This window comes from Mirounga leonina, unplaced genomic scaffold (assembly GCF_011800145.1).
Source record: "Mirounga leonina isolate KUSES-001 unplaced genomic scaffold, KU_Mleo_1.0 Mir_114, whole genome shotgun sequence".
NCBI classification, from domain to species: domain Eukaryota; kingdom Metazoa; phylum Chordata; class Mammalia; order Carnivora; family Phocidae; genus Mirounga; species Mirounga leonina.
Window position 1 is genome coordinate 1051823 of NW_023270265.1, and position 23994 is coordinate 1075816.

General features: G+C 36.7%; 1 protein-coding gene across 6 annotated transcripts in view; it reads right to left on the reverse strand.

Moving 5' to 3' along the window:
- Positions 1-23994, reverse strand: part of MICU1 (mitochondrial calcium uptake 1) — a 229590-nt gene that overhangs the window by 122419 nt on the left and 83177 nt on the right. For 5 of the 6 annotated variants that reach the window (XM_035021351.1, XM_035021361.1, XM_035021369.1 and 2 more), the window contains 2 exons: positions 14335-14378; positions 5472-5483 (listed from right to left, as the gene is read on the reverse strand). In XM_035021351.1, coding sequence (XP_034877242.1) covers positions 5472-5483; positions 14335-14378 — 56 coding nt within the window. The remainder of the gene's footprint in view (positions 1-5471; positions 5484-14334; positions 14379-23994) is intronic. The other variant, XM_035021375.1, reaches the window with a different exon arrangement.

The following is a 23994-nucleotide window of genomic DNA, read 5'->3' on the forward strand; positions in this document are numbered from 1 at the left end:
AAATAAATAAATAAATAAATAAATAAATAAATAAATAAATAAATAAAATCTTAAAAAAAAAAGAAACTTAAAGCAAATCATACCCTATACATGTGTAATTATTATACCTCTCAATGAGTCTAAAACAGAACTATTTGGGGCACCTAGGGTGGCTCAGTCAGTTAAGCACACAACTCTTGGTTTGGCTCAAGTCATGATCTCAGGGTCATGAGATGGAGCCCCATACTGGGCTCCCCGCTTAGTGGGAGCCTGCTTCCTCTCTCTCTCTCTCTCTGTCCCTTGCCTGCTCATGCATGCACCACGTTCGCTCTCTCTAATAAATAAATAAATCTTAAAAAAAACCAAAACTGTTTTACCAGAATGTTTTTGTGCTAAAGCATCCACACTCTGGTTTCTGACCAATCACATAAACTTATATAACACTGCCATGGTTGCAGGTGCCATCAGGAGCCTTGGGACTGGGAATTCCAATCATGATTCAAGTTCATTAATACCAACTGTGCTCAGTGAATCCTAACTTTAACAGGGTTGATCAAAATAGGGCCAATAATTTTGCCTTTTAAGACTCAACTGGATGAAGCCGAAGAGAAAGATTGTATCTAGAAGTTTAATCTCATTATTTATTCTAGTTAAAACCCACTTTTCAATTCTGATGAAATTTCAATTTCAGTTCGAAATAAACTTCCTACCAAATAGTAGTTGAAGGACTATGCCAGCAAAATAGATGCTAATATATCATCTAGAACCTCAAATCATCTCTGGCTTATAGAAAAATCTGATAAAGAACACAGTTTTCCTACTTAAATTAAGATGTCATCCTTTATGAAACTGAGATAATTGGATTGTTTTAATATTAACATTTCCCTAGATGACTGATATACATTTCAAAGTCTATCTAAATCCCTTAAGAAAATACTTGAGGTACTTCCAAAACAAAGTAATGATAATAATACGCTTCTTCCAGAAAATGCAATTTTGACCTATTTCTACATGGGGTTGGGGTTGGGGCAGGGAGGGGAAGAGTGTTAGAAAATTCGGCAATTTTCCCATGCAATTAATGCTCATACTTCATTATTAAGTTGGTGCATAGATGCCAAAGCCTTGGTAAGATATCCATCTTAAACAATCACACTATTCCCAATCAAACAGAAAATGTTGCACAGTTAAAATATGTATTCTTCCTCCCCTGTCCCATACCTGAACTTGCAGAAAAGTAGGAGTTGAGGATGTGTCAGATAAAATTAAATTAAGAAGTTTCTAATTTAGAGTAGTTTAGGACTTTTTCTCCTGACTCAGAGTTTGCAACCTTCTCAAAGGTAATAGAGCATTTGAGGCAGACAAACAGAAATGACTGTGCAACAAACTGTGGAAGGTGAATGCTTAAGATCCTGTAAACTTCACGCGGCCAGAAAGCCATTCTCTTTTCAGTCCCAATTCTAACCACTTTAGCTCTGAGAACAACTCTAAATACCTATCATGCAAATGTTTTCCTACTTCATTAACTAGATGGCTATAGAGGAAATGGATACAAATGAAGATGCTTAAAAAAAGGGTGGCAGAAGATTTGATTAAAGCAATGATTAAAAATTTGTAAGTCTCCTGGAATAACATTCACTTTAAGGAAGTGTACAACATTATTGAAGGGATTTCAGTCTTCAGTATCTGATAAGGTATTATCAAAACCTTAGAAGGGGAAAATTGTTAACTCTATTATTTCCTACCACATTATGCCTGCATACTTGCTTTGAAGCAGCTGTGGGTGGGAGAATCTATGTTTTACCATTATTGATTATTCGCTATTTAAATCTAAGAATGTAATTTTGAACTTTGGCCACTCAATCAGTAGTGAAAAGAAGTGTCATGGGTTCAGCAATAGTCTTGGTTTCAGTCACGTGGGTTATAAAAGGCTTCCCTATTACTTCATGGAAAAACCATCTCACATACAAATTTTGAAAAGTCAGTCAATATAGCATCTCACTGTCTCCCATAAGGAAAAAATTATTACAAGAAAAAATCAGGGGCACCTGGGTGGCTCAGTCGTTAAGCGTCTGCCTTTGGCTCAGGTCATGATCCCACGGTCCTGGGATCGAGCCCCGCATCGGGCTCCCTGCTCTATAGGAAGCCTGCTTCTCCCTCTCCCACGCTTGTGTTCCCTCTCTCGCTGTGTTTCTCTCTGTCAAATAAATAAATAAAATCTTAAAAAAAAAAAAAAAAGAAAAAATCACATCATAAAAACAGAGTTTCACTCTGAGGATCACCAACCATTCTACACTGTTCTAATAACTACCATCTCCCAGAAAGCCCTCTAGATGAAGAATTTTTAAATCAGCTTGAACTCTTAACACTTATAGGTATCCCTTGAACACCACTGACCATTAAAGGTATATTAAGAATTTAAAAATTAGGGCCACCTGGGTGGCTCAGTCGTTAAGCGTCTGCCTTCGGCTCAGGTCATGATCCCAGGGTCCTGGGATCGAGCCCCACATCGGGCTCCCTGCTCCATGAGAAGCCTGCTTCTCCCTCTCCCACGCCCCCTGCTTGTGTTCCCTCTCTCGCTGTGTCTCTTTCTGTCAAATAAATAAGTAAAATCTTAAAAAAAAAAAAAGAATTTAAAAATTATAGTTTGCATATTTCATTGTGGGCCCTGTGCTAAGCACTTGGATTACATACACTTCTTTAAGTCCTCACTGCAATCCTATGAGATAGGTAATACTACTATTTGCACTTTACAGATGAGAAAACTGAAGTTCAGAGAAATTAAATAAGTAGTGCAAGGTGACAAGGCTATAAAATGGCAGGACAGGTCATGGTTTGACTCCAGAACCATTATATGTTATATTGTATCAAATGCAGAGAAATTACTTGCAACTTCTGAAATTGTTAATGGGGACTGAATATTTTCAGAGCGAAACAAGAGTTCACTATTGTAAAATATTAATCCTGGGGCTTTGCTTGTATCAGCTCAGTTATCTTGAAGAGGAAAGTAGTTAACAATGCAGGTGTACAATGTATTTTTATGCCTTGACTTGTTCAAATGCATATTTTAATCATTTTGAAAATGAGTATCAGTTCAAGAAGGTAATGGCTCTTCATGCTCTTAATTAATAGATATTAGACTAAACTGTAATTGGAAAAGCTTTTTATTTAAGTTTGGAACTTAAAAAAATGCATCATGGCAAAGACAAATATGCAAAGCAAAAGCTATTCTCACACTTTCTCTGCAATCAAAGATCATCAATAGATGTTTAGGCTAAGTTGAGAGCCCATTTTTACTGGAACAGGAGAAAAAAATGTTTTGAGTATCTTTCACTTTGTGTAACCTCAAAACATGTTAGAGTATTTGTGCAAGGAAGTTATCTGGAACCAAGTCCTCCCATGTCAAAGTGAATTTCAAATCTTGTTTCATGATGGAAAAATGAAACATGAAGGTGTTAGAAATGTAATGTTTAGTCATGTTTATGCTTTCAAATCAACAATGATAAATCAAATGGGTAGTTGACCCCAAGTTCAAACAAAACAATCTAAAATAAAAATGTATTTAAAGACATATTAATAGATGTCTGAATATTTGGGGCAATCAAGTAAACTACACCCTCCTTGGGAGCACTTCATGATTATATTATCATTTCTTTTTTCAGCTTGAATCATCAAACACATGAATTAAATCAACATATTTTAGTAGTGGTGGAACTCAGAGACTGGAAAGAGACATTATGAATACTCCTCACAGCAATATAATTATTTCACACCATTCATAAGCTGCATCTGAAGAACACCTCTATGCTACCAGAAAAACAAAATGATTCCAGCCTTTCCACAGGCAATAGGAACTTATTAGCATGCAAAGGACAAATCCTTGTTAAGGAAGCAAGCAAGAAAGCCCTCTTCTATAAAGTAACTGCTCCCTGACCTTTGGAACCTTAAAGGGTTTATACTAGTGTCACCAAAATGAGTGATATTTATAGTGATAGAGATAAACAATCCCCCACTATCTAGTCTATGAAAAAAAAGTTTATTATTTTCAATACAAAAAGCTTATTCACAAGATATCCTTAATAATAGAGTAAAACTTGATTTTGAATCCTTACTCAACAAAGGATATCACCTTCAAGAGTCAAAGTTTCAAGACCAGTGCTCTTTTGTCAACTATGGTGGCTGATTACCCAATACTGCAGATTCCAGAGACTTCCAAGCACTTAACCAATTCCTACCTCTTTTCTCGTCTCATTCTCTAAAAGGGACAGCTATGTGAGGCAAGTCATTTTAAATTTTCAAGCCTTAAACCATACAACCATCAAAGGGAAGAAAGAGTTTTTAGATGCCTTCTACAAATTGTCCTGCCACAGTTACAGAAGTAGAAGCAGCTTTCCTCAATCACAGGTATTAAGTACCTTATCTGATATACTCTCCTTAGCACTATGCTTACTAGTTGTGCCATAGCTATTCTAAAACAGAATCTCCAGGCTTAGAAACATTGATACCAGGATCATCGATAAATTATTTTGACATAATCATTCAAGTATTTGTTGGTTTATTTCAGAATGCAATTAAAAACAGAAGTAAGATAATCAACTGTACCAATAACAGGATAATTGGTTTGGGATTTGGTAAGAAGACTACTAAAAATATATCCCATTTTTTAAAAAAAGGAAGCACAGGAAAAATGTTACATAAAAGTAAAGAGCACACTGTGATCTCATTAATTATATCATTAATTATTTTAAAACAAAAGATATAATTTAGTTTAGTTTCTATTTCTATTAAGCAATACAAGAGTAATGTCTTTTTAAAAAATGAATAAATTTTAATAATTTATAAATTATAATTAAAGAGTGTAAGTCTTCAAAGATCTATTTAAAGAGTACTTCTCTTTTGCCAGATTACAACCTATATATTCTCTTTCATGATTTTCTTCATGCATTTGCTTGCTTTTCCAAGTTAAATTTGTTGATTAGCTCAAAAAAGCAAACTAATGCAGTCTTTCTAAATGTTCCATTTCTTTCCTGTTAAGCCATTTTATTGAACAAGTGCAACTAAACTTATCTGTATTTATCATGTAAGAAATTTCAAAACAAAAGAAAAGATCAATTTTCACTTGAAATTACTGCTGCCAGTCACTGTTCCTGCTAACAGTTTAACTAGGAACATGACATCCTAAGACTAGTTAAATGACCCAACTGACTGAGTATCCCTTATACAACTTAGTGGTAACATTTTCTTGACCTTTTGTGTGACACATAATGTTAAAACTTCCTTTTAAATCATGCTAGGTATTATATTCTCAAGGGCCAGGGCAGTGTTGGAATTGTCATATTAAAGATAAAATATGTTAGTTTAAAGTGACAGGAATTGAATCATTCTGAAAGGAGCAGGGGGAAGGACATGAGCATGCACTGAACCTTTGTCCCTGAAGCATTACTATGGATTTTGGAACATTAATTAATTTAAAGCACATGCTGCTGAGTCAGTACCTGCCAGAAATCCTGATCAGAAGATGAGAAAAAGAAAAAAAATGGACATCGTCTGATTACATGAACAAAAACTCCAAAATCAAACATACATATCACAAAGTATTATAACATATAAGGACGAATTTAGATCTGTAATAAATTCACGGAACACCTAGAAACAGGAAAGGAGGAATACACAGAAATGTTTTATATATTATCTGCTAGGTATACAATAAAACAAAAACCCCAACACCTCAATTCCTAACCTCCCCCAAATGAAACACACAATTGTAGAAAAACTTCATAATATTATAAAAAGAAAACACATGAGTAATAGTCTGTTTCTTACAGAAATGGGAAGGCAAACATTTCATTTTTTGTCATGGGAAGTCAAAGCATTTCTTTAATTAAGGTTTCCTATTAGGATGTCTCGTGGATATAATATTTTTAAACTTCATGACAAATTTGTTGCTTTACCATCCATACTAAAATACAGGCAACCAAACTCAGATGAGTTTAAAGGATTAGTAACTACTCGAAGAGTTCAGAATGACTACTTAGCAACAGGTCTCCTACAAAATTATGTTGCACTAAATGAATTACTATTCACATTAGTGATAAAAAGCCAGCCATCATGGAGGATGGCATTTGATTAAGCAGTGTAGGTTAGCTGATTTAGCTGGGTACACCACTCCAAAGTATCTTCATAGGGATGCCTGGGTGGCTCAGTCAGTTAAGCGTCTGCCTTCAGCTCAGGTCATGATCCCAGAGTCCTGGGATCGAGTCCCGCATCAGGCCCCCTGCTCCGCGGGGAGCCTGCTTCTCCCTCTCCCTCTGCCTCTGCCTCTCTCTCTATCTCTCATGAATAAATAAATAAAAAAAACAAAAACAAAGTATCTTCATATATCAAATGGGTTTAAAGATTTTTTTTTCAACAAATGAACTTCACTGTGAAATAAAATTCAACCCAAACTTACCATACTTCTCAAAACAAGCTTAGCAGAGTGATAAAAGTTCTTGACTGAGAAATACATGCTATTAGCAATTTACAAACCTAAAGCTGGGACTGATGTGACAGAGGCCCAGAGGATTTTACAACACATGGGTGAGATGAATCACTGCGAATGAAGGATAGCTCAGATATGAGAAAACAAACCAGAGGTCTCTCTTTAGCTCATGGACTAGCTATTTAATCCCAGCCAATTGCTTCTTACAGAGAGCCCAAGGAGATTTTTACAGCTGATTTAACTGGCATGGAGAGAGCAATTAGGCAGAGGAGATGCTATTCTGTAGCATTTCATACAAACTAAGAGGATAATATATATGACAGCAGCTAATTCCTTTTATAAATTGAGTAAAGGGCTCAAAGTCATGGAAAGTAGCTATAATTTGTAGAGCCAGATACTTTACCACATTGTCCTGATTTTACTGAGAAGGTGATACTCAGAGAGGTTAAATGGTCTCTTGCCCAAGGTTACCTATCAAGTATGTAGAGAGCCCATTTATGAATATAGAATTGTCATATCCAAAGTCACACTCTTCATCCTGTGCTATTACATACTAAGAAGTACAGCAATCCATAATGTTGTATTTTTCCTACTCAAGGTCAGCATACTTACAACATCTACTAATTATTTACACAGAGCTATCAAATACTTAGATGCTCAAAATGGAAATCTCTTGGAAAATATTTCAGACACCAAAGCCAGATTTTCTTAGGGTTGTGGTGTGTTACAAAAGAGCTAAATTTGCTAATTTGTAAGAAGAGAGAAAATTGAGAAAATGGCTTAAAAATAATTTAGAGAACTATGGATGCAAAAGAAGAAAGATGAACAAACAGCCTAAAAGTACAACAGAAAACTGCAACAGGTGTCAAAGGATTTCTTGAAATGCTAAATCACAATGTTAAGTTCCTTGGTAATGCAATTACATTCTAAACTTTTGCTTGTTTAGACTCACTACAGTAAGTGGCCCTATTCAAACGATGCTACATTTAACGCACAACCAATCAATATTTGAGAGTAAGTTTCGTCTGTAATAGAAATATTATTTTCTCTAATATCTTGATGACAATGAGCCAAGATACAAATTTTCAATACTGCACACTTTAAGAGATCGTTTCAATAAAAAGAAAAGACACTGCATTTTTCAAAATGCTCAATAGTGTTCATGGCATATGAGAAAATAATGGAGCAAATAAAAATGAAGCTGAAATTCTGATTCCTAAATTCAAGTATTAAAATTTATATACTCCTTATATTTTCTTTCTTTAAAAATACTATGTGGGATCTCAGGTTAATAGGGGTTTCTAGTTGTACTTTATCAAAGCAGAAAAAATTAACTTCAACATGCTTAGCAAAAAGAAAGTGAAATATCAAGGTTTTTTTTGCACAAACGGCATTAAGTTAGTATTAAAATAGCTACTTGACTAGAGAAATTTCTATTTACAAATTGATCATATAGACAAATTGCTTAGATATATGAATAAGATACCCCAGTGCTTAAGACTGAACTCTGAAGCCAGACTACGAATTTGGAATCATGCCTCTACTACCTACTAGCTTATATGATCTAATGTTAAAAAAAAATTATTATGTAGCTTCTTATTTGTAAAATGATGATAAAAGTAGTAAGCTATCTAAAAGAGTGGCTGTGTGGATTAAATGAGTTATATGTAAGCACTTAAAACGGTGTGTAGGGGTGACTGGCTGACTCAGTCCACACTGCATGCGACTCTTGATCTTGGGTCGTGAGTTCAAGCCCCACATTGCACGTGAAACCAAAACCAGAAAACAAAAATAGAGTGTAGCATGTGATAAACACTCAAAAAGCTTCAACTATTCTTCTTTTTCATATAGTTATTATTAGTAATAATTCCTGCAAGAGACAAATAGAGTCAAGTATTTTTCATTTAGACAGTTTACTTTAAATTGCAAAAATAAACAACGGACAACTAATGAGTGAATATGTTAATGTGGTTTTTAAAATGGGCTAAATCTTCAGCCCTAAAATAAATATGTGAATATGAAATACTTGCGGAGAACTTCAGGCTTCCAGGAATTACAGGATCCCTGCTATCTGAAAGTCTGCTTTATACCACTTCTCTTTCACGAAAGACCTATGCTGGTACCTGTTTTTGCTAACTGAAAAAAATCCAAAGAGGATTTTTGCTTTTATGAAAATGGTAATAGTTTCTTTGCTTTATGCTGTTTCAGCTTAATGAAAGCTTCCATAGGGATGCTCTAATTTTAGACAGTGGGGGAAATCTGTGCATTCTCTTGGAATCTGCTACACTTTTTTTAAATAAAAAATTTCCCTATTATAAAAGTAAGACAACACAGGTGATATACTCTATTGTAAAGATGGGATTGGTAGGGCAAATAAAAACATAAAAACATGGTGAAAAAAATCACACAATTCTGTCTATATATTTGTATTTATTAATAGAAAAACCTGAAGAAATATATCAATTCACCAAGAATTTAGACTTGACTTAGGTTCATCTTTGGAAACTAAAAGAGAGAAAGAGAGATGTGCCTAGTGAACAATGCAGAATTCCCATAACATCATAACCTGCTATATAAATGTGAGCAGAATTAAAACACTTCAAATAAATGTGAAGATTCATCAAACTCTTGTCCCATGGAGCTTTCAGTCCCTCCCCTCTCCTAATTTACATTTCCTTGATCTACAATAAATTTCACATTACTATGCATGTCAAGAAGTAATATTATACTTGCCCTTATTCCACACTAAGATCTTATCTTTGATATAAAGTAAATAAACAACTTAAGTAAAAGCATTAAATAGGGGAAAATGCTCACATTTCCCTTGGGGAACCAAGACTTTCCCCTAAGCAGAATATCATTTTAAAGTTCATTTATCAATATTTTTTTTTTTTAAGATTTTATTTATTTATTTATTTATTTGACAGAGAGAGACACAGAGAGAGAGGGAACACAAGCAGGGGGAGTGGGAGAGGGAGAAGCAGGCTTCCCGCTGAGCAGAGAGCCCGATGTGGGGCTCGATCCCAGGATCCCGGGATCATGACCTGAGCCGAAGGCAGACGCCCAACGACTGAGCCACCCAGGCGCCCCATATCAATATTTTTTTTAAAGAACTCTTATCTAGTAAGCAATTAAAAGCCTTTGGTTATATTAAAGCTTTGATTTTTAACTATGGCTGCCATTTTTTTTTCTGCTGATAACTTTTTCTGTTATAAACACTGTAATCAGTTCTTCCTTTTCTAGGCTTTGACCATACTTTTATCTCTTTCACCTGAATGTGGACAATGTCATTTTGGGGGGGAGGGGGGGAAACAATGTCATTTTAATTTGATGTAAAATATTTTTTCTGTTCCACATGTACAAATATTCTTGTAGGTATCATAAAAGAGAGGAATAAAACACACATTAACTCTTTCTTCCAAACTGGAGAGATTCTAAGGGTACTGTAAATACAAATAACGAAAATGCAGTCCAGAGGGATGCTTTCTGAAATGTTCAGGTAGTGGTTGGGGGAAAAGGGAATTTGATAGGGAAGGAAGAATTAAAAAAACTATCTTCTGAAAAAGAAATACATGGTAAAATGATAACAATGAACAATTTACTTTCAATGGGCAATTCATTGTTACTTGACAAAGAGTATGAGCTTTACAAAGTTTTTAGAAGCGAGAAGAGGATTATGTCAAAACTCTGGAACATAGGTATTCCTTGCTTAAGAAACAATTTTACCTAGACCATGCAGTTTTCTACTGTAACTTAAAAAAAAAAAAAAAATTGGTGGTGTCTGGTCCAGAGAGGGTTGTCTATCACATACAACAGGAACAGAAAATCCAAAACAATTTCTATCTTTGATATGCTGAGGGAAAAAAGGGAGGGCTAAGAGAAACAGGAAAATAAAGGGTATAACCACTTGAGATAAGCCACACCAATAAAAAACAGCAACTAAATCATTAAAGGAAAGAAATATTTGATGATTATATAATATAAAGCCTCCATTTAGAAATGATGCTTTGTTTTATAGACCAGTTATTATGTGATTAAAAAATTAAACCAGAGGGCGCCTGGGTGGCTCAGTTGGTTGGGCGACTGCCTTCAGCTCAGGTCATGATCCTGGAGTCCCGGGATCGAGTCCCGCATCGGGCTCCCTGCTCAGCGGGGAGTCTGCTTCTCCCTCTCCCGCTCCCCCCTCTTGTGCTCTTTCTCTCACTCTCTCTCTCAAATAAATAAAATCTTAAAAAAAAAAAATTAAACCAGAAAAATATAGCTTTTATTAAAGAAATAACCCAAACTTCATGAAGTAACTACATGAACAAGTCATAAGCAGAATGCATGGACATTGCAGGGGGAGGGTGCATTTTTAAAAAAATCTATGATATATTACACTAAAACAAAAACCAGACTATATTTTGTATTTCCATCTGTATAATAGTGCTAGTACACTGTAGTGATATTCAAACATCCTTGAAGAGAAAAATCTGAACTTTCAAGCTCTGAGTTTTTGAACTTTAAAGACCCAGTCTGAATGTCTTTTAAAGTATCACCTATCTACAAAGCGTTTTCTTAAAGTGAAGGTACACTATCGCTTCTTTATATAAGGCCTGTGTTAGTATAGTTCTGAAATGCATAAAAGATGCAAGTGCCAATAATAATGTATTTCATGACTTTTCTACAAAGGAAATTGCTACTAAGAGTAAAGAATTAGTGTACATTAACACTAGGTAGTGATGGGCTCTGGAAAAAGATCCTCCCCCAAATTCAAAAGCTGCTTAATCAAATTCAGTTTCACTATCAGTTGAAACAGGAATGTTTCATTTACTTAAGAGCATTTTTCTAGTCAAACAAAAGAAGAGAGAAGATGATAGGCACCAAAACAAGAAATAATTCTCCAATTATTTCTCAGTATCAGTTGGGCCTTCTTTTCTACTTTGCATTTAGAGGTTGTATGAAATTCAAACACAAATGAGAAAACTCCGCAAAATGATACTGTTTCTACATTTGTTCTTGCTTTCAATGACAAAAAGGCTAAAGTGCAGTTCAATTAAAAGACAATAAAATAAGGCAGTGTTACCTACTGGTCAAATGATACACTTTATTACATGGTGTGTTAAAAGTTAAAACAATGGGCGGGGGGATAAGAAGATGGGAGTAAATCTCTAAGTAGTTCATAACTAGTTTATCTTTCAAGTTAAAACAAGAGAAAGAAAATGACCCATCTAAAAATCAAAGCAAGTTTAAAAGGAAATTCCTCTAGGGTATTAGTTTTGGACTAAATTTCTGGCCATCTTGCATAAAATGTACTATAATTACTACACAAATCTGTTTTTTCAAGAGGAAATTGTCTTAGGATTTATACACTCTGGAAGCTGCTACTTAAGAATTAAGATATTCTGACTGAGAGAAAGAGAGACATGAAGATCTAAAGGAAAATAATAAGATCAACAGTTGAATAAGCATTGATGATTCTTATTACAAATATCACAAATACATGGCAAAAATCCCTGGAAAAACTTCTAAACTGATAAAACCCTAATGAATGTTGTATACCTCATTATACAAGGTTTAAAAACAGCACAGAAACTACTTTCTTAAACTTCATATGAAATAAAAGACTATTCATAAAGACATAAACCAGAGGTGAACTTAGTTTAAAAATCCTATTTAAGAACCATAACCTTCAGGATATAGTTGATGGAAATTAATACAGTACTTAAATGACGTACTTGGCAAAGGGATTAAATATGCATATCATAACGTGGATGAAAGAAAAATCCATGCACTCTTTGCTAGGGGACAAGCTGGCTGGCTCAGTTCTACACTACCCCTATGTGAGTCTGCCATTCCTCTATTCTCCTGCAGAACCTGTTCCCCTGGTCAACTTTCATATGCCTGAATTTCATACGAGTCATACTTTGAACCATTATATGTTGAGATCCCTAAATCCTGCTTTCCTACTCCCATTTCAGAGCCCAAACATTTGCACTACAATCTGTCATAAAGTCTGCCTTCTAAACAAAGTACTGCCGTTTTCATCTCTACAGCAAGGCGGGCACTCAAATACTTATAATGTCTTACTGCAGTTTACTTTTGTTATTTTATAAAAATAAGTGAAAACAGAAAAATGCAGATGATACTAATGGGAGGAAATATAGAGCTCATAAACTGAATATGATTGAAACAAAGGTGGAGCTCACCGGTCATGCCCAGAGCTGCAAATTTTTAGCCTCAAGTGGACAGTTATGGGCTGAAATGAAAAATTTAAGGAGCATTTATGAAACATGGGTGACCACTAGGGATTTTATATTTGGGAGACCTCTAGGAATGGAAATTCTCCTATAACATGTAAATTTGCTGTTCAACTTGCACATATTCAACTTCTTTACATGTTTTCAGATTTACATATATATAAATATAATAGAGGATAGAAATCTCATGCTACTCTGAATTCCTTCAGTGACCAAAAACTGTGATTTGTTAGACTGATTTTGCTATAACATATTACTGACTTAATGAGCCATATCTCCAAAGAATATGTGATTGATTAGTTGATTTTTCCAAGTCATCAAATGTTTATTGGTCCCCTCCTATATGGCAGACATATGCTGGACTCTGAGTGACACAAAGACAGATAAAACAGGGGCCTGATTTGCCAGAGATTCTGAAATAAGACCCTGACATCAGTGCCTGAAATAACCTTCACATGGATATGGTACTTGATTATACATGAGGCAGAGACAACCAAGGATCAAAGATGTGGCTGTCCCAAAGCAGAGCCAGCTCTGAACCTGTCTCCTAACATTCTAGTTCAATGCTGTTTTTGATCATTTTTTCTTTTAGAATATGTGACTTTAAAAAGAGCATACCCAGATGAAGGCAATGGGCCATATGAATGGGAAAGGCAATTGTTAGGCTGGAAGCCTTGACTGAGATCGCTCAGCTCTTAAGGTGGCCACTCGTTCTTTCCACCTGTGCAAAGGATCTTCCTATTTATATCTTCACCTTATGAGTACATAGAGTTTTATATAATGATGCAGGATCGACATATTCCTGCAAGATCAGCTTCTACTAACCCTGACCTCCACCCATTTAGACCCCTCTTGTGGTCCTGCCTTTTCCAGCCACCGCATGATTTTCCTTCTGATTTCCTTCTCTTTAAGCTTTGTAGAGCCATCCCGGGCTCTCTCTTCTTTCTGATGTGCTTTCTTCCTCCTCTGTAAAATTGACCTTTTACTTTTCTTTCTGACCCTGTGTAATACTTTCTTTTTCTTTTTGTAGAGCTCAGCCTGAAAGGGAAAAACATGTTTAACTGACTGCTTTGAGATGATAAAATTGAAAGTTTCATTTTCTATACTTGAAGAACAATTAATTATGTGATTTATTTGTGCATAAAATAAAGAATTGAAAGAAAGTATAATGCAAATGTATATGCAAATTTGGGGTGGCCTTCATAATTATTATAAAAGCACCAGTAAAGACTTCTATAATTTTCTAGTTAGGATTACTGCTATAGAGTGTCAAAGTCTGAGGAAGGTCAAATCAAATAAGTGTTTTTATAAGAAATGCAAATGTACTATTGGGGGCTTGTTAAGCTTTATGATGGCAATTGAATTAAAATGCAAATGTCAACATACACCGAATTAGTCCTTACTATATATAGCAGGCTACCCATGAGTGTTATCTTATATGGAAAAATGTAGAAAAATCTGCCTGATTTTTTCGGTAGAAGCATCTGAAGGCACTTATAGGCCTTCCAACCTAAGAAACATGCTCTTTTGACAAGAAGAACAGGCATTCAGAAATTTCTCACAAATAATTCTAGAGGAACTTTAAAATCTTCTTAGTAAACAACAGGATATATATATTAGGTGTCATAGCTCGCTCACCTTTCCATCAAAGCGTTTTATTGTATATTGATCTAGACCCAAGTCTGTAAAAGAGAAAAAAAAAAACAGTATTTAGTCAATGATCATAACTCAAATAAAACATGAAATGACAGCTCTCTGTCATTTCCAATTATTCAATTAAATATACTAGATGGTTTAGCCACAACATTATTCAAAGGTTATGGGAATGAAAAATTTTTCCACTTTTGGATTCAGTGTCAGTGCTAAAAGATCTAACCTTTATTTTACATACGAGAAAGTTGAGGCTCTGAGAAGATAAAGAGGATAAAAATTCATGTGCAAACCTGTTCAACAGTAGAGCTAAACTAGAACCTGGACTCTTTCAAGGGCGGGCTGTTTTCATTATATCAATGTGCTATATTACCTTTAAATAAGGGGAAGGATATTAGTTTAATCTGAATGCATAATAATTTTTTTAGTATCAAGTTAAAGAGAGAATAGTTAATATCAAATAAATTTTGCAATACACCTAAACAAATACAATAGACCATCCTAATATTACCTTTTAAAGTAGGGTTAAGTAACAAATATTTTCTCTGCGAATACCTAGCATCTAATTCTAAGCACTGTGAAAGATGTAAGTAATTAAGTATCCTTGAGGGCAGGGATTATTTGTCTTTGACTACTGCTTTCTCCTGGCCCTTGGCATAGGGCTTGATCAATAAATACTTATAAAAAAAGTTAACGAGTAAGATATAAGCCCGGCCCTGAAGAGTCACAATTTAGTTAGAAAGGCATACACGTATAATAATTAACACTACAAGGGAGCATATAACTAGTTCAATAAAGTGGTGCTTTGGGAGGTTTTAGAGTGGAGAAATCAGTTCATAATTACACTTACTTTTCTTGCATAATTACTCAGTTCTTTTCTTTTGGTTCTCACTGCATTCATGATAGTTCAGGCCCTTATCTCATTACATTCACAGTATTACAACGATCAGATTATCTTCCTAGAGGAAGCTTTTTGCATTTCTGCTTCTACACATTTAGTTACATATTTTCCTTATCTAAAATGTGCTTCACTTCTAGCAGCCTGCCCTGAACAAAATAAACCACTGACTGCAAAACAGAGGTAAGTCAGGAAACAGAAGGAAATTTAAAACAAAACGAAACAAAACAAAAAACCAAATCTAATTTGAAACCTCACATATATTCAAGAAGACAGCACAGTCATAAAGGCAGAACATACTTCTATGACAAAAGAACAGAGAAGAAAGAGTTGTAGACAACTATGTTTGCTTATCTCCTCCTATTTTTTTTTAAGTTTTATTTATTTAAGTAATCTCTACACCCAACGTGGGGCTTGAAATCACGACCCTAGATCAAGAGTCACATGCCCCTTTGAGCCCCTATCTCATCCTATTTTTTAATAAACTGTCAAAAGGTTAGGATAAGGTTTCCTCCAAGGACCACTGCAAAAGAGACAACAGAATGGAAAACAGAAAATATAAGAGAGAATTATAGAAAAACAGAGACTTAATACTAGAGGTCTAATATCATACAAGACCTTTTCTCATTCAGAAATAGCAAAGAAATTTTGTACAAAAGAAAAAAATAGGGAGGAAATAATCCAAAAATATTAGTACAGGGGCACCCGGATGGCTCAGTTGTTAAGCGTCTGCCTTCGGCTCAGGTCATGATCCCACAGTCCTGGGATCAAGCCCCGCATCGGACTCCCTGCTCCGCAGGAAGCCTGCTTCTCCTTCTCCCACTCCCCCCCTGCTTGTGTTCCCTCTCTCACTGTGTCTCTCTCTGTCAAATAAATAAATAAAATCTTAAAAAAAAAATATTAGTAGAAAATTTCTCAGAGCTGAAGAGTAACACAAGCTAGGGCTTACCAAGTGTTCTAATAAGCAAAATGAACAAGAACTGTGTACAACTCAGTATATGCTTATGAAATTTCAGAATACCAAGAATAAGAAAATCCTAAGACTTTCCAGAAAAAACCTTGGTCCTTTATAAAAGAATGAGAATCAGACTAGAATCAGCTATCTCATGAGTAAACTTGGTACATCAACTAAGGGAAATACATGCTTACTAGTAATTAGAGTAGTCCTAAAAGTCCACTGTCCAAAAGAAATATAATGTGAGCAACAAATGTGAACCATATGTATAATTTAAAATTTTCTAACAGTTAATCATTTTAATTATTCTTAAAATAACCAAAAGAAACCAGTAAAATTAATTTTAATATAATTTATTTAACAAAATATATTCAAAATAGCATCATTTCAACGTCTAATCAATATAAAAATTATTAATGAGATATTTTAACCTTTTCATGCTAAGTTTTCAAAATCTGTTGTGCATTTTACAATTATTGCACATCTCAATTCAAACTAGCCACATATCAAATTATTCGAGTAATACCTAAAAGAACTAAAAAAAAGTTAACTTAAAACTTAAAAAGTGGTAGCTTATGTGACATGGAATCAGAGGGTGGCGAAGATGGAACAGATTTGTGTTTTCACTGAATGCTTTGTTATAGTTTGGAAAATATTTTACCATGTACCTTTGCAAAAAATAAAAAAAGGAGGGGCATGTAAGGACAACTTGGCACACACTGAGAATTCCTGTCATTTATAAGCAAATACAGATATAAAATAGGCCAAGAGATTAATACTTTTAAGATGAAAAAAATGATTATTTCATCTTATTTTTTTTTTTAAAGACTTTATTTATTTATTTGAGAGAGAGCACATGAGAGGGGGGAGGGTCAGAGGGAGAAGCAGACTCCCTGCCGAGCAGGGAGCCCGATGCGGGACTTGATCCAGGGACTCCAGGATCATGACCTGAGCCGAAGGCAGTCGCTTAACCAACTGAGCCACCCAGGCGCCCTATTTCATCTTATTATATTTAGATTTCTTTACCTGTCAAATGAAGCAGATGGTCAGATTAGATCAGTTCTTAACATGACTGGGGTGGATGTAGTATGGGAAATGTGGATGGATGAAATAATTCAAGCTATTCTTACTCACTACTCCTCTAGAGCTTCTATTAGGTCCAATTACTGGGAGGAGGGAGAGTATGGAGAAGGAAGGGGAAAACACAGACTGTGTAGTATGAAAATGATACTCAAGTGACTCCCCTATAACATGGTTCCCTTCCATTTCTCCACCTCTGCTCTTTGGGTCCATGATTAGAAACACTGGACATTATGCTGTTTTCCTTAAGGTGCTTCCTGTGACTCTTAAACTTTTATCCAAAGAAATTTTGAAGTCATTAAATGCTCCTAGTGTGATGTAAACACTATCTTATTGTTGTTACTAATGAGAAAGCTGAAGCTCAGAAAGATAAAATGAATGTTTTCTGATTTTGTCTAAAAACCTTTTAATTGTGGCGGTTGGCTCTCTTCTTGAGCCCACACCAAAAATAATATAAATGTGCAGAAGTGCTGTAAGAATACTCTCAGTAGGGTGCCTGGGTGGCTCAATTGGTTAAGCATCTGCCTTCGGCTCAGGTCATGATCCCAGGGTCCTGGGATCGAGCTCTGCATCAGGCTCCCTACTTGGTAGGGAGTCTGCATCTCCCGCTGCGTTCCCCCCCTCCCCCGCCCCCGCCTATCCTCGCTGGCTCTCTCTCAAAAATAAATAAATAAATAAATAAATAAAAGAATACTCTCAGTTTAAGCTTCATTTTTTTTTTAAAGATTTTATTTATTTATTTGAGAGAGAGAGAGAGCACATGAGAGGGGGGAGGGTCAGAGGGAGAAGCAGGCTCCCTGCCGAGCAGGGAGCCCAATGCGGGACTCGATCCAGGGATCCTGAGCCGAAAGCAGTCGCTTAACCAACTGAGCCACCCAGGCGCCCCTCAGTTGAAGCTTCATAATGAACATTTAAAAGACTTGTTTTATTTTTTTATGCTTTTAATTTAAATTCAACTAATTAACTAATTAACATGTAATGTTAATTACATGTAGGTGCATACATGTTTAAAATGTATTATTCTGTCTTCTTCATGAATTGACTCTCTTATCATTATGTAACTGACCTTTATGCTAATATTTTTTTGCTCTGAAGTCTACCTGGTCTCATATTTATGTAGCCACTCTTTATTTTGATTCATTTTTCTTATTATATCTTTTTCCATCCTATCACCTTATGTGTTTATTTTGGGTGGGGAGGGCCAGAGGGAGAGACTGGTTGGTTGATGATTGATTGATTTAGGGTGGGGAGAGAGAGAATCTTAAGCAGGCTCCACACCCACTGCAAGCCCAACACAGGGCTCAGTCTCATAACCCTGAGATCATGACCTGAGCTGAAATCAAGTCAGATGCTTAACCAACTGAACCACTCAGGCATCCCTCCATCCTATTACTTTTAATCTACCTAAATATAGCAGTATCTTTAAAATGGGTTTCCTGTGGACAACATATAATTGGATTTTATTTTTTATCCAATATCATAGTTTCCACCTTTTAATTAATGTGTTTAGAGGATTTGTATTTAATGTAATTTTTGATATGTTTGGTTTTAAGTCTACCATTTTATTATTATTTTTTTAAGAGTTTATTTATTTATTTGACAGAGAGAGACACATTAAATTGGTTCTATCTCAGGGATAGAATATAAAAGAGGGAGGGAGGGAGAGATAAGGTAAGGGGAGGGGAGTGGAATGGGCTTTTTTTTTTTTTTTTAAGATTTCATCCATTTATTTGAGAGAGAGCGCGTGCACAAGCGGGGTGGGGGGAGAGGCAGACAGAGAGGGAGAAGCAGACTCCCCACTGAGCAGGCAGCTGGACATGGGGCTCATTCCCAGGACACCAAGATCACAAAGGCAGACACTTGACTGACTGAGCCACCTTAAGTCACCTCTGGAATGGACTTCTGAGGTTGGCTTGATTTCTTACAACTCTGCCATCCATATGAGAAGAACAGATTCTGGGTAGCTCCTGGCATCCTAACTACAAGGGCTTTAGGAGCTCTGTGTCAGAAACCAAGGACAGAGAACAATACATATGTTTCTTATTGTTTTGGAAGGGGTCATAAATTTTTTCCATAAAAGGTCAAATAGAAAGTATCAAAAAAAAAAAAAAAGTACCTTAGGTGGAGCACTGGGTGTTATACGCAAACAAAGAATCATGAAACACTACATCAAAAACTAATGATGTAATGTATAGTGATTAACAGAACATAATAAAACTTTAAAAAAAAGAAAATATCTTAGGCTTTGTGGGCCACATATAGTCTCTGTTGCAACTATTTAACTCTGCTATTGCATGAAAGCTGTCATAAATAATACCTAATGAATGAGTCTGGATATACCCCAATAAAACTCTTTTATGGACACCTAAATTTGAGCTTCATATAATTTTCAGGTGTCACAAAGTATTCTTTTTTTTTTTTTTTAAGATTTTATTTATTTTTTAGAGAGTAAGCGAGAGAGAAACAGCATGAGGGGGGGAGGGTAAGAGGGAGAAGCAGGCTCCCCGCTGAGCCGGGAGCCCGATGTGGGACTCGATCCCAGGACCCTGGGATCATGACCTGAGCCGAAGGCAGACGCTTAACCATCTGAGCCACCCAGGCGCCCCAAAGTATTCTTTTTCAAATGAGGAAAAAAAAAAAAAGTAAAAACCTGTCTCGGCTCATAGGCCATATAGAAACAGGCAGTTCACTGTTGCTGACCAACACCTGCTCTATACTCAGCAACACTGCAAGGAACTAAAAGTGAAAGTAGAAGACAAGGTTCTTCAACAGAAGTCACTTACCTTGTTGGAGAGAAAACAGTAGCACAAAAAAGCTTCAAAAATATATTCATTGTCTGTACTTTCCTATGTTTTCCTATTACTAAATTAGTGCCCTTTTGTTTCAGCTTAAAGAACTTCCTTTAACATTTCTTTTCTTTTTTTTTTTTTTTTAAGATTTATTTATTTATTTGACAGAGAGAGACACAGCGAGAGAGGGAACACAAGCAGGGGGAGTGGGAGAGGGAGAAGCAGGCTTCCTGCCGAGCAGGGAGCCCGATGCAGGGCTCAATCCCAGGACCCTGGGATCATGACCTGAGCTGAAGGCAGACGCTTAATGACTGAGCCACCCAGGTGCCCCTCCCTTTAACATTTCTTATAAAGCTAGTCTAGTAGTGATGAACTCCTTTAGTGTTTGCTTGTCTTGAAAACTCTCTCTCTCCTTCAATTCTGAAGGACAGCTTTGTTGGGTAGAGTGTTCTTGGTTAGCAGTTTTCTGCTTTGAGCACTTTCTGTAAATGGTGCCATTTTCTTCCAATTTGCAAAGTTTCTGCTGAAAAGTCTGCTTATAGTCTTGTGGAGGTTCCCTTATACATAACAAGTTGTTTTTCTCTTGTTGCTTTTAAGATTCTCTCCTTGCCTTTAACTTTTGATACTTAATTATAATGTGTCTTAGTGTGGGTCTCCTTGGATTCATCTTATTTGTTTGTTTGTTTATTAAAGATTTTATTTATTTATTTGACAGAGAGAGACACCGCAAGAGAAGGAACACAAGCCGGGGGAGTGGGAGACGGAGAAGCAGGCATCCCGCCAAGCAGGGAGCCCGATGCAGGGCTCGATCCCAGGACCCTGGGATCATGACCTGAGCCGAAGGCAGACGCTTAACGACTGAGCCACCCAGGTGCCCCTGGATTCATCTTATTTAGAACTGAGCTCCTGGATCTGGATGTCTGTCTCCTTCCCCAGCTCAGAGAAATTTTCAGACATTACTTGTTCAAATAAGATTTCTTTTCTGCCCCTTTCTCTTTTCTCCTTCTAGGCCTCCTATAATGTGGATGTTGGTCCACTGATGTTGTCCCGTAAGTTTCTTAAGCTATCTTCACTCATTCTTATTCTTTTCTCTTTTTGCTACACTGATTGAATAGGTCACTGCTTTTTCTTCAAGTTCACTGATCCTTTCTTCTGCTTCAGCTACCCTGCTGTTGAACCCCTCTATTGTATTTTTCAGTTCAGTTATTGTATTCTTCAGTTCTGTGACTTCTATTTGATACTTTCTTATATTTTCTCTCTTTGCTGAAATTCTCACTTTATTCACACATTATTCTGCTGAGTTTGGTAAGGATCTTTGTTATTTCGAACTCTTTATCAAGTAAATCACTTATCTCCATTTCATTAAGGTCTTTTTCTGAGGTTTTATCTTTTTTCCTTTGGAATATATTCCTCTATTTCTTCTTTTTCTTTGACTCTCTGTGTTGGGTTTCCATGCATTCAACAAAACAGCCACCTCTCTCAATCCTAAAGGAATGACCTCATTTAGAAATTCAACCTTATTGTTCAACCCTGCCCTAGTTCTTGGTTTTCTCTCAAACCTTTGATTGTCCAAGCAGCCTACTTTACTCTTAGAGACTCCTAGTAGTTGAGGATATGCCAAGACCTTCTCAGTATGTCAAAGAGGAGAATCTCAGTCAGCACCTAGATTCAAACTAATTGGAAGCCAGACTCTCAGGTAGCAGCTTTTTTGAGGGGAGGAGGGAAGAAGGAGAGGGAGAGAGAGAATCCCAAACAGGCTCCATGCCCAGCATGGAGCCCAATGCAGAACTTGATCCCAGAACCCATGAGATCATGATCTGAGCTAAACCAAGAGTTGGACACTTAACTGACTGAGCCACGCAGGTGCTCCAGGTAGCAGCTTTTGAAGTATGCAAATATACCTCTTTCAGGGGAAGACTGGGAGATGGGTGTTTTTGTTTGCTGCTTCTGCACTGAGCCCTGAATGATAGCCAGTTAAAAATTGTTTTTTGTTTGTTTCTTATTATCCATTGAATCTGTAAACACAAACCCCACTGCTACCAGAGCCAAATTATTAAAAGCTGTGTCCTCTGGGCGGAAGCCACAAAAGCTGGGAAGCCAAATATGTACAGAAGCTCCTTTCTCAGAAACTTGCCACCTGGGGCAGGGCAGAGAGAGGATGAAGATGACACCCATGAGTCTCCCCAGTCTCTGGACAGGATTATAGCTGGCCCCTAGATGTGTGTTTAATTAGAAGCCTGTTCTCAGGCCACAGCTATAAAGATAAGCCAATAAGCCTCTATCACAGAAAAACTTGGGGTATTTTTCAGTCTCAGGTTGCTGCACTGTGCCCTGGGGAGGAAGCCAATTAAGAACTGTTTCTCCATTTGTTACAGTCCCATGGCACCTGCAAACATAAACCCTAATGGCCAGGATAGCCAGGTGATCAAGGGGTGTGTCCTGGGTGGCAGTGACACAAACCAGAGCTCCAGACATGTGCACAAGTTCCCTTCCAGAAGATCCTGGTGACCTGGAGTGAGGCAGAGGGAGAGTACAAAGATAGCTCCCACTGACTTCCAAGGTCTTTGCAGAGTATTTCAGCAGTCCTTCAGATGTGCGTTAAACCAGAAGCCTGCTCCACAGGCCAAAGCTTCAAAACAAGCCAATAGGCCTCTTTCACAGAAAGACTGGGGATGTATTTCAGTCTGTTGTCTCTGCACTGTGCCCTGGTTAAGAACTGTTTCTCTGTTTGATACAGTCCTATAGAACCTACAAATGTGAGTCCTGCCTCTGCATGGGCCCTTTGTTTTTTGTTTTGCTTTTTTTGTTGGTTTTTTTGGCCTCCAAATTCATTTTATTTATTTATTTATTTTATTATGTTATGTTAGTCACCATACTTCATCATTAGTTTTTGATGTAGTGTTTGCACGGGCCCTTTGGATGTTGTAGACATAAGGCCTCTTGGCTTTAAAGCTAGATGTTCAGGAGGCTCATCTCTCAGGTGCAGGTCTCAAAAACTGGGGTGCCAGCTGTGGGGTTCAGTGCCCCAGCTCCTCCAGTAGAAGCTCAGGGTTGTGAATTCCCTCCTGACTACTGGTTGCTGTGCCAGGGATGGGGTCTATGGCAAGAATGTGTCTCAGCCTCTCCTATCTATTTCAGTGTGGGTTTTTTTCTCATTTGCCCAATGTGTAGGAGTCGCTCATCTAGTTTTTGGGTTTCTTTCAGAGGAAATTGTTTTGTATGTAGCTACAGATTTGGTGTGTCTGTGGGAGGAGGTTCAGAATCCTCCTACGTCACCATCTTGAGCCAGAACCCACTGTATATGATCAAGTATAAAATTATGTGTCTCAAAGTAAAGGTAAGATTATTAAATGCATGAAGGGTCATCCCAGAGGGAACATGAAGTTCAGGATAAGTAAATCACAGTATGATCTATGTTTACCTTTTTACATTCTTTTCATGTTCCACAGAGACAAAATCAGGTCAATATAAATACTGTCAGCCAGTGGGATATGGTGGAAAGGAAATAGGGATCCTCTTTACTCTAACTAAAGCTCAAGTTTTTCTATATAGTTCTTTAAAAATTCTCCCATTGCTGCTGCTTCTCCCAATCATTGGCTGGCTATGCAATACTGGTTACTACAGTAGCAAGAGTCACTCAAAGCCCAGAGCCTGAAGCAACTGCCTTATCCACTATACCTGGGGATGGTGCAGACATGAGGATTGAACAGAAAGGAAGATGAGACATATTCAAGTATATACTATGCTTTTTTTCCCCATTTAATGTATTGGCTACTCTAAATTTTCTTGGTATTCAGTGCAGAAATATTCTTAGTCAGCTTTTTACTGAACTTCACTAGCTCTCCACTCTTTTTTTTTTTTTTTAAGATTTTATTTATTTGACAGAGAGAGAGAGCATAAGCAGAGGGAGAAGGAGAAGCAGGCTC